The sequence below is a fragment of the Asparagus officinalis genome, chromosome 1, assembly GCF_001876935.1.
Source record: "Asparagus officinalis chromosome 1, Aspof.V1, whole genome shotgun sequence".
NCBI classification, from domain to species: Eukaryota; Viridiplantae; Streptophyta; class Magnoliopsida; order Asparagales; family Asparagaceae; genus Asparagus; species Asparagus officinalis.
In genome coordinates, this window is record NC_033794.1 from 12,246,589 (window position 1) to 12,258,269 (window position 11,681).

Below are 11,681 nucleotides of genomic sequence, written 5' to 3' on the forward strand. Positions count from 1 at the left end.
AAACAGATGGAATTAGCATTGCATCAGGACCTTAAACTCCGCTACTGAATGATTACCTTGTGGTGTCTATATTTTCAGGATCATAAGTATATTGGAGAGTGATATTGTAAAGTTTTCTCATTGTTGCCATGCAGTTTGTCATAAAAAATACAGCTGCTAATAGTTATGGTGCTAGCAGGGCAAAATATGTACTACATATATGAGATGCAGCTTGTAGTTTAGTTGACTCAGTACGATTTGCACTTCTATATTTACTCTGTATCTTGTGATATCTTATTAACATTTGTGTTATATTGTTTTAAATTAATTAAACAATGATTTGGTGCATGGACATAAATATGAGGGGTATGATTCATTTTCAAGCGCTTGCATCTCAGGGTCTTACTGTTTGTTCAGCAACAATGGATGGAGAGAAATTTCTTATTGCCTTTGGTGGTTACAACGGAAAGTACAATAACGATGTAAGTTAATAATGATCCCTCAGTCACAAAATATAGCATGTAACTACTCAAAAGGATTTGCAAGCTGTAGCCTTATTGCACAATTAAATTCACATTCTTTTATTTGCATAAACATATACTGAGTTTTCCTATGATGAATAATTCTTCATGTTTCATTACAGCTATTTGTTTTGAAGCCCAAGACGAGAGACTCAAAACAACCCAGGCTTTTTCAATCTCCAGCAGCAGCTGCGGCAGCAGCTTCTGTTACTGCTGCTTATGCTTTGGCGAAGATTACTGATAAGAACGGTGATTCTGTCAATTCAGAGGGTGTAAATCTGAAGTTAGCCAGTGCTAATAGTGGAAAGGTTGTTGCAGTTGACACTGATAAGCTTACCTCAGAAAAGAAGTCTCTAGAATCCAAGCTAGAGGAAGTACTAAATGAAAATTCAAGGCTCAAGAACAGCCTTGATGAGATGAACAACTCGCATAACCTATTACTAATGGTTAGTATTCATTCTGCAAATAGGAAATCTACTATTTTTGTTTAATGATTTAGTTCCAGGGCTTTTATATTTCCTCTTATGTCTATCATAGGAACTTCAATCGGTACAAGGTCATGTGGCAGCTGAGAGCTCAAGATGCTTCAAATTAGAGGTTTGCCATATTGAACCTGATGTTTGGTGGGAGATGTGTTTTGTAAAATACGGCTATATTTACTTGTTAGTGCATTGCAGGCACAAATTGCAGAAATCCAGAAAAGGTTGGAGTCATTCAGTTCTATAGAGCAGGAGTTGGAAAACCTACAACATCAAAAGTTGAAAATAGTAAAAGATACGAGTGCTCCACAGAGGCAAGATTCAGGGGGCATTTGGCGATGGATGGCTGGAACAACTCAGAGTCCTTAGCAGTAAATAGTAAGATCAGTTTGTTGTGTGACTGTATATCCAGTGTTCTATCATGATGAAACGTGGTGCAACAGTAAATTAACCTTGTACCCATGCTTTTAGTAAATTTGTTTTATTCTGCTATTAGTCAATGGAGATTATGCTTGCGCCTGAAATGAAGCTAAACTGAAACTTTCGTTCTTTTAGCTTATCTGGAGTTCTGATCGCATATGTTTTACTGAGAAACTCAATGAACAGATGAGGATTTCATAATCCTCTATGATTCTTCTCTCTTAACTCTGGCTACACGCTCAAGATAACAAGTCTCTGATGTTGATGATTGTTATTTGCTGTACTAAATGGTATTTGTTGTTTGCTGTCTGCGTGTGCATCTGTGTTTTCTGAAGATTAAAAATTTGTTCTCTGTTGTACTAACTGATAGTTTAATGTACTCCCTGTAGCTTCCTGTTATAATAGGAACTATCTTAGTCACAATTTAGAGGGTTTCAGGATAAATTATTGTTGAGAGGTAGAGAATATTAACCTTTGGAATCTTGTGGCCTAAAAATGCTTGTTTTGGGTAAGAAAGGTAAATCCAGTGATATTAATAGCCGTCTGTGTATATATAGAGAGATAATTGTTTTATCTCAACTCCTATAATCCCTCAGAGCCTTGTACTCGATGGGTGATATGAACATTCATCTTCCTTGTAAAAAGTATACGGCTAGAAAAAACATTGATAGCTGCAGCATAATACCGTAGCAATGGAAACGCATGCCGATCACTCTCTGCTTCTCCTTTGTGCTCTGGTTTTGTTGCTTGTGCAGTCGACGCGATTAGTTGAAGCCAAAACGGGGCGCCCTCTCGCTGTTCTCAAGCACAATCACGGCAAGTTCCTCCCAGGCGTATGGAACTCTGCACATGCCACATTCTATGGAGGCTCTGATGGCTCTGACACCACAGGCAAGTTTATTGTTTGGTTTTCTCTATTATATGCATATAGAGCCCCTCTAGTATGGCGTTTTTGAACTTGTTACCCGATGCGGTTTCATTTTGGCGTATAGGCTCTCTTAGTGAATCTTTTTACTCTTTTACCCCTGAAAGCAACCAAAAAAAATGAGAATCTTCACTCAAGTTAAAAGCACATTCGTGATAACAATGGAGGGTAAAAGAGTCCAAAATATCCACCAAGGGAATCTATCTGCTGAAATGAAATATTTAATATCTAATAGTTAATTTGCATGGTAATGAGAGTGGTAGTTTGCACGCATGCAGCTGGAGCATGCGGATATGATGACACAGTGAAGCTGGGCTACGGCCTACAAACAGCAGCGGTAAGCACAAGTGTGTTCAACGGTGGGAGTGCTTGTGGTGCATGCTTCGAGTTAAGGTGCGATAAAGGCAGCATCAGCGTCAACAACAACATCGAAGAGTGGTGCAAGGGTGAGGGGTCGATTTTTGTGACAGCCACCAACGTATGCCCACCAAACTATGCACTATCGAGTGATAATGGCGGATGGTGCAATCCTCCCCGTGTTCATTTTGATCTCACCATGCCCGCCTTCCTTCAAATTGCTCAGTATAAGGCAGGCATTGTTCCCGTCACCTACCGCAGGTCTTAACTAATTTCCCATAATCACATACGGGGTTAATTGCACGCAGACCCGCATTAGCATCGCGTTTTGGAACTTATTACCCCTGTAGTTCGTTTTTGACAGACAGGCACCCTGGGTAAGATCCTTCTGACTCTTTTGCAGGGGCCTATCTGCCAAAATCAAACTACATGAGCTCGTAATGCGATACTACACCAGGCCCGTATGCGTAGTGCGTGATGATCTGCATTTGCCTTTGCGTTGATGACGGACTAATGTGTGAATGTGCAGGGTTCCATGTAGGAAGCAAGGCGGCATTAGGTTCACGATCAAGGGAAACCGATACTTCAACCTAATTCTTGTATGGAATGTGGCCGGAGCCGGAGATGTAACAAGCGTGCAAGTTAGAGGGAATAAACTTCTCCCTTGGATTTCGATGAAACGAAACTGGGGTCAGCATTGGCAAACTGATAAAGACTTGACGGGGCAATCTCTTTCTTTCAGAGTCATGACGAGCGACAGACGTAGGTGCACTTCCTGGCGAGTCACCCCTCGGAATTGGGAGTTTGGTCAGACTTATGAGGGCAAAAATTTTAGATTTTGATTGTGTACTTTGTTCATGTTCTTCATATCTCTGCTCTATTTCCTTAGCGTGAGATATTGTGTATGTCAATAGCGACAATTACAATGTGCAAAAAAAAAATGACGTGTGTTTCTTTTCCCCTTCTTGTTTGAGATATCGAATTATAATTATTACTACTTGCTTACTTAAAAGCAGCGAGCGAAGCAGAGGTGCAAATGGATCATATCTGATTATTACCATATCAGCAAGAAAAAAATTATATCCACATCTATGAAAATTGAATATACATATAGATCAATTACATACGAGGAAAAGAAATAAGAGGGGTTTAAATATACTAAATTTTCAAATATGAGTCCAATTAATAAGTTCAAATATCTGAAATGTTGAGGTTAGATCAGTAAATCATCAAAATTACCCTCATATATATTAATAGAATGGTCAAAATGGTTACAACGGTTGATTGATACATATATTCAGATATTTGGATATAGCTCCGAATATTTCACTTGTATATTCATATCTATATCCAAATATGTATTCATAACCTACCGTACATAGAATATTTCTATCTGTATACGTTTCCAGCTAGATATAGATACAAATGTATTCACAAATATCTCTATTGGTAGTTTTCTATGTTGGATTTAATCTAATAAATCTATTTGTGGGCACATATGATTAATCAATGTGTATTGCTATCTTTCAGGATAACCCACTAAAGTAATCAATTAAGTTGGGTTAATTTGGTATTTAAATAAGTCATGGGGTTATATGTGCAGATACCAGGTTGTAATTGTGATTTATTGAGGGGCTAAATTACAAAAGTACAATATCTATAAATAAGGGGTTATGGTCCCTAACCTAGGGTTACATTCTCTAATTCTCTACACCCCCATCTAGCTAGAGAAATTCGGTTTTAGAGAAACCCTAAGGTTAGAAGATCATCAAAAACCCAAATCAAGATTTCATCCATGGATTCAGGTATAAGCTTCCGCTCTTTTGATTATTGTTAATCTCTTTAAATTAATCATGGCTATATGGTTTTAGATCTCAAGTTTCGATTTAGATCTAACAAGTGGTATCAGAGCCACCTTGATTAATTCTTAGGGATTTAAGTTTTATTGGGTTTTTTGATCTTAAATCTCTGGTTAAATATTCAGTTTTGTTCTCGGATGAACAGTAATGTTCGGTGAACAGCAGCGAAAATTTTTTTCGGATGAACAGTAAAGTTTTTTCGGATGAACAGTAACTTTTTGGAATTTTTCGGATTTTTCTTTGATTTTTTCTTCAATTTTTTCCAATTCTGGATCTGTTTTGAAAATAAAAATCAAAGATTTTTTGGTTTGTCGGCGGCGGTTTCAGTTTGAAACCCTAAGGGTTCATGGCGAAAATTAAGGAGGTGGTTACCTCAAACGAACCTCGCGTTCGTTCAATTTTAACCGAGCTTCGCGCTCAACGAACCTCGCGTTCGTTCTAAGGTGAACCTCGCGTTCAACTCAGGTGAGCGTCAAGCTCAATTTCAAAGAACCTCGCGTTCGTTCTAAAGTGAACCTCGCGTTCAACTCAGGTGAGCGTCAAGCTCAATTTCAACGAACCTCGCGTTTGTTCTAAAGTGAACCTCGCGTTCAACTCAGGTGAGCGTCAAGCTCAATTTTAACGAACCTCGCGTTCGTTCTAAGGTGAACCTCGCGTTCAACTCAGGTGAGCGTCAAGCTCAATTTTTTTAACGAACCTCGCGTTCGTTCTTCAGACGAACCTCGCGTTCGTACTTCAGACGAACCTCGCGTTCGTACTTCAGACGAACCTCGCGTTCGTACTTCAGACGAACCTCGCGTTCGTACTTCAGACGAACCTCGCGTTCGTACTTCAGACGAACCTCGCGTTCGTACTTCAGACGAACCTCGCGTTCGTACTTCAGACGAACCTCGCGTTCGTACTTCAGACGAACCTCGCGTTCGTACTTCAGACGAACCTCGCGTTCGTACTTCAGACGAACCTCGCGTTCGTACTTCAGACGAACCTCGCGTTCGTACTTCAGTTGAACCTCGCGTTCATTTCCCAAGTTGAACCTCGCGTTCGTTCCCAAGTTGAACCTCGCGTTCTTTTATCAAATGAACCTCGCGTTCGTTCATTTTCAGACGAACCTCGCGTTCGTACTTAAGTGAGTCTCGTACTCAATACAGTCGAACCTCGTGTTCAAAGTTAAGGGAACTTCGTGTTCTTATGGTTAAGCCTCAGCTTTTCATGGGTCCACTTTGGTATATTTAATTTATTCAATTAAGTTATGGGCCCTAATTAAGCTATGAGACCCCAATTAAGTTTGGTTTTTAATCAATTATTTAATTCAAATATTATGACACTAAGGTATTAAGGTTGTCTCTCACTCCAATTGATTAATTGAAACAAGAAGTTGCCAAAGTAACCTCTCTTGTGGAGATTGCTCATGAGGAATGTGAGATGTTTGTGTGTATGCTTTCGTGTAAATATTTAATCGGCCCAAAGGAAGGTTAATATTTATTTAGACTGTATACACATCTGCGATGATAAGCGTGTGACAATTATAAGGTTTACATGTGAATAATGAATCGATCCAAAGATAGTTTCATTATTTGACATGAGTTATTGTCAATGTTTGATCATTGCAACAAGGTATCACTTACAAGTTAATATTACTGTCCAAAGACTTGATATTAATGTTGTGCCGGTATCTTGGATGGGGATTGTCATTATTTGAATTTTATTGATTATGGTTATTGATGTGAGCATTTTTGTTTTATTTCAGCTAATGCATCTGCTGCAACAATTTCTGCTAACATCAACTCAATTCCCATGCTAAATGGGACAAACTTCAAGGTTTGGAAAGAGAACATATTAATTGTTCTTGGCTGCATGGATCTTGACTATGCATTAAGAACTGAACAACCCCAACCTCTCAATGCGGATAGCACTCCTGATGCAAAGAAGGAGCATGAGAAGTGGGAGCGTTCAAATCGCATGAGTCTTATGATCATTAAGCGCGGCGTTCCGGAAGCCTTCAGGGGCATAGAATCCGAAGGGATTACTAAGGCTAAAGATTTCCTTGCCGAAATTGAGAAGCGTTTTGCGAAAAACGATAAGGTAGAAACAAGCACGCTTTTAGCTCGCTTGATTTCAATGAAGTATAAGGGCAAAGGAAATATCAGGGAGTACATTATGGAAATGTCTCATATTGCTTCAAAGCTTAAGGCACTTAAACTCGATCTTTGTGACGAGTTATTAGTGCATCTGGTTTTGTTGTCTCTTCCTGCACAGTTTAACCAATTTAAGGTCAGTTATAACTGTCAAAAGGAGAAATGGACTCTAAATGAGCTCATTTCATACTGTGTGCAAGAAGAAGACAGGTTGAAGCAAGATAAGACAGAAAGTGCTCATTTGGCCTATGCCTCTAAGGATAAGGGCAAGAAAAGGAAGAATGATAAGGAAGCTGCTAAGGGTCCAGTTGAGAAGAAACAACATAAGGATAATCAGGGTTGTTTCTTCTGTAAGAAGCCTGGACATGTAAAGAAGGACTGTACAAAATATCACGCCTGGCGTGATAATAAGGGTACGTTCCTTGCTTTGGTCTGTTCTGAGGTTAATTTAGCTTCAGTACCTAGAAACACTTGGTGGTTAGACTCTGGTGCTACTACTCACATAAGTGTTTCTATGCAGGGTTGCCTGAGCTACCGAAAGCCAAGTGATGTTGAAAGACACATCTTTGTGGGCGACGGACAATCGGTAGATGTGGAAGCAATTGGGCACTTTAGGTTGTTGTTAGGAACTGGTTATTATTTGGATTTAAAAGATACTTTTGTAGTACCGTCTTTTAGACGGAATTTGGTTTCTGTTTCTGTATTGGACAAATCAGGTTATTCTTGTTCATTTGGAAACAGTCAATTCAGTTTATCTTTTAATTCAAATGTTGTGGGAACCGGTTACTTGAGTATTTATGACAACCTATATTTGCTTGATACAATTGCTTCTTACAATGAATCCTTGCATGTGGAATCACGTGGTACTAAGCGTAAATTAAATAAGGAAAATTCGGCGACATTATGGCATAAGCGCTTAGGTCATATCTCAAAAGGTAGAGTTGAGCGTCTTGTGTCTGATGGCATTTTGGATTCCCTTGATTTTTCGGACTTCGACGTATGTGTTGAATGTATCAAGGGAAAACAGACCAAAGTGAAAAGATTAGGTGCCAACAGATCTTCGGATGTCTTAGAATTGATACATACGGATATTTGTGGGCCATTCCCTACGGAATCCTGGAATGATCAACAATATTTTATATCATTCATAGACGATTACTCACGTTATGGGCACCTATATCTTATTCATGAAAAATCTGAGTCTCTGGACATGTTCAAAGCCTATAAAGCTGAAGTTGAGAATCAACTCAACAGAAGAATTAAAACCGTCAGATCTGATCGTGGTGGTGAGTACTACGGTAGATATGATGGTTCAGGTGAACAACGTCCAGGACCATTTGCTAGATACCTAGAGGAATGCGGTATCGTCCCACAGTACACTATGCCGGGTTCACCTAGCATGAATGGTGTAGCTGAAAGACGAAACAGGACTCTTAAGGATATGGTAAGAAGTATGATTGCTCATTCTTCTTTACCAGAGTCACTCTGGGGAGAAGCACTTAAGACAGCAGCTTACATTCTGAATAGAGTACCAAGTAAAGCAGTTGCTAAAACACCTTATGAGCTTTGGACTGGTCGAAAGCCCAGTTTAAAGCATTTACATATTTGGGGATGTCCAGCTGAGGCAAGGCCTTATAGGCCAAATGAAAAGAAATTGGACTCCAAAACAGTTAGCAGCTACTTTATTGGATACTCTGAACGCTCTAGGGGCTTTAAGTTTTACGATCCCACTATAAGGAATATTTTTGAGACGGGAATGTAGACGGTAAAAAATACCTCTATAGGATTACAGGAAATTCACCTGCGAGAAGAGCTCGCACGCTCGGTTCTCTGGTACAGGCCTAAATCGCATAAACATCAGATATGTTCGATTCTAGGTTCGCCTAACGGTCGGCTCGCCAGCACGAGTGGAGATCGATCAGGATGGCGGAAGTTCGCCCTTCACCCAACTCGCCTGCCCGAGTTCAGGGTCGAATCCGCCAGCAAACCCCAAGACCGTCAGTACAGCTGGGTATCCGCTACCCCACGTGCTGAGTTGGACTTTCCCATCCCTCTCGACCCAACGGGAGAGAGCACAGTACCCCAGGACCGTCAAACGGCCGCTCGCAGTACGCGCAGCACGAAAGCCTGGACAGGTGTCGAGTCAACCTGAGCATTCATAAATGCGACTCACCTCAGCTGTCTGGGTCAAGAGCTGGATCCGCTGGCACTCACCAAGTTGGCTAGACCCACTCGAGTACTGTGCACCTACTTCGCCGCCTCTCCTAACCGGAAAGGAGAAAGCACCGTGCTCAAAGCACGCCGGGCGGTCACGCACGGTACGAGTGATCGGACAGACACTTCATCGATCTGCGCACTCATAAATGCGGTTCATTAATGCCGGTCAGGTCCACTCGGACAACAGACGGCCGTTGCCTCATATACAAGAAGGGGGCCTTCCCGTCGTAGGTGACAGGACATAAAGCACAATCCCTGGAATGACCATTCATGGTATCGAGGAGCAACCAGACGTCTCTGAAGAAGATGTGGTCACATCCCATAATTCAAGGAGGAGTCAAGCTGTCCCTCTTTCATTTAAAAGCCCCTTCCAGCACATTGGAAGAGAGGTCGCAAAACTTAGAGAAAAGAGTTGAGACCAAGCTCTCTGCATAACCTTTGCATTGCAGCATCACTGTTTAGTTCCGAGCTCCGATCGCCGGCGAACTAAGCAAACCCGAACTCCCTCGCGTTGAGCTTCTACTGCGAACTGAAGCTCTCTAGCAACCTCGATCGAACGGTCCAAGGGAAGCAGACTCGACACGAGCATCGAGCGAGGAGTCCTATAGCCACCTAAAGTCCCCACACAAAACAAAGAGGGCTTTCCCTCTGCTTCTGTTGTAATCATTTGATTATTAGTTTGTAATAAGCTTTCTTATAAATACAAACGAAACTCCCTTTTTCGGGAAATCAAATATTCACCCTACAGGGAATGGCGACCACAGTGGGAGAAGCGGGAAATCAAATTTTCACCCTACAGAAGATGGCGACCACAGTGGGAGAAGCTGTTTCATCGAATGAAATGGTGGTGGCTCAGTTTGATGAGGTTGCTGTCGGGACGACAGTGGAGTCCCTAGAAATCGAGTTCGACCAGGCCAAGTACGAAGAGTACTTGTCCTCCTCCTCCTCTGGTGGCGATGCATCCCGCAAACGCCACAGAGCTGCGCGCCGAGGCCGACCTCAGACGGTCAAAGCCTCTGCACCTGAGGGTTCCACCCGAACGCAAGGGACAAGGGTCTGCCAAATGGGTCGCCAAGCGATCCCCGCAGACACTTACCCCGAAGGGAACGCCGGTTCACTCCGGCACAAACAACACTGCCACTACCTGTGGTGATGCTCCCCTCGATAGGAGAGTTAACCAACAGCAGCGGCGAACGCCTGTCAGACAGGGGGTCCAAACCTCCGTTTCTCATAATGGCCTGAACCATCATACAGGCCCGAGAAACGCTAGACGGGAAGGCAAACTGCCCGACGTCGGAAGGCCCTCCAAATCAGGGGCGCCAACCGAGGACGACAGAGCCATCCGCTCAGGAGGACTTCGCTTCTCAGGTCATATCCCTGATGCGAATAAACCACACCGAGCGAACGAGCCTACCCGAGTAGGCGAATCCTCGAAGGCTGGCGAGCCTCGCCATAATTCGACTCACCAGAGCGACTCTTCTGAGGCTGGGGGTTGTCACCAACCTCCCGTAGAAGACCTCAGAGAATATTTAACTCGCAAACGCACTATCCATGAGGCGAATCCTCAGTGCCACTGCGAGAGACTCATCCACACGGTCCTCGCCGACTGTCAATGCGTCGGAACGGCGAGACCTTCGGTGTTTGGGAGACTGTCCCAACAGTCCTCTCGACCAAGGCCCTCCCGTCAAAGGCGCCGTCACCAAAAAAGACGCGCTGCCGATGACTTGGAACTCTCATCCGCCACGGTTAACATGACGGATAAAGGGAAGGCGGTACTCTCCGACTCGCCAGACTCGGACTCCGTCTTAAGACCTAACACCCGGTCTGCCCGACGTCGGCAGGAAGGCATATTCCAGCGAACCCGTAGTCGCCGGGGGGTAAGTATTGGGTTTGACTATTCCAACCTAATACCTCCCTCCTGCGGCGAAGATGAGGACCATTCGGCCGCTGCCACATCTCAGACCTCGCGCTCAAGCCAAGACGCGCAGGCGAGGGCACACATGACCGATACCAACCACGAGCAGACAATGGCTCAAAAGTTGGAGGAACAGCAGGCGACCATCGACTCTCTAAGAGAGATGATGGAACAACTGCTGAACAAGAAGAAAAAGAAGAAAAGGGCCCAACGCCCCTTACCCCGGCAAACTAGAGACAGGGAGTGGGTACCTCCCCTCCGTCCCGTGTCTGAGGCGGAGGATAATCAACATTCCGATTATTCCTCCAAGACATCGATAGGAACGTCGCACACTGCGGATAGCACCCGTGACAAGAGGTTCGATGAATTCCAAGACCAGCTGAACGCGCTGAAGCTTCAGCAAAATATGAACAAGCTGGGGGTGGTACGTCCCTACCCCACGGAATGGGACACGGTCCCATACCCAGCGAAGTTCAAACCCATCAGCTTGTTACAGTTTGATGGCAAGGGGTCACCCTCGCAGCACATCTATTATTTTATGGCGCAAACCGGATTCCTTACCGGGAATGACGCCATTCTCACTCGACTGTTCATAGGTACCCTCAAGGGGGTGGCCTTTGAGTGGTTCCGCAAACTGGAGCCTGGCTCCATCAAGGCATGGGCCGACGTCGAAAAGCTCTTCCTCGCCCGCTTCTTCGACGACGACACGGAAGTGTCAATGGCCACTCTCCTCGCTGAGAAGCAGCGGAAGTCGGAGTCAGTTAACGACTTCGTGAAGAGATTTCGAAATCGATCAGTCCACTGTCGGGACCAAGTTTCCGAGGCGACGCTGATTGAGATGTGCCGCAACAATCTGTCGATCCATATCCTGTCC

The 11,681-nt window shown here is 43.5% G+C and overlaps 2 protein-coding genes across 2 annotated transcripts in view; both read left to right on the forward strand.

Moving 5' to 3' along the window:
- Window positions 1–1,533, forward strand: part of LOC109850196 (acyl-CoA-binding domain-containing protein 4) — a 7,988-nt gene extending 6,455 nt beyond the window's left edge. Inside the window, exons 11-14 of the mRNA XM_020420148.1 lie at window positions 378–461; window positions 623–946; window positions 1,038–1,097; window positions 1,178–1,533. Of these exons, the coding sequence (XP_020275737.1) occupies window positions 378–461; window positions 623–946; window positions 1,038–1,097; window positions 1,178–1,348 (639 nt within the window). The 3' untranslated portion in view covers window positions 1,349–1,533. The remainder of the gene's footprint in view (window positions 1–377; window positions 462–622; window positions 947–1,037; window positions 1,098–1,177) is intronic.
- LOC109850203 (expansin-A4-like) lies at window positions 2,003–3,625 on the forward strand. Its single transcript, XM_020420162.1, has 3 exons — window positions 2,003–2,290; window positions 2,603–2,942; window positions 3,211–3,625. Exons 1-3 carry the CDS (start codon window positions 2,092–2,094, stop codon window positions 3,521–3,523), a joined length of 852 nt encoding a protein of 283 aa, XP_020275751.1. The 5' UTR covers window positions 2,003–2,091; the 3' UTR covers window positions 3,524–3,625.

Coding starts and splice junctions, on each gene's coding strand:
- LOC109850203 (XM_020420162.1), top strand. CDS start 2,092: ATGGAAACGCATGCCGATCACTCTCTGCTTCTCCTTTGTGCTCTGGTT. Junction 2,291..2,602: donor TGATGGCTCTGACACCACAG/GCAAGTTTATTG, acceptor GCACGCATGCAG/CTGGAGCATGCGGATATGAT. Junction 2,943..3,210: donor GTTCCCGTCACCTACCGCAG/GTCTTAACTAAT, acceptor GTGAATGTGCAG/GGTTCCATGTAGGAAGCAAG.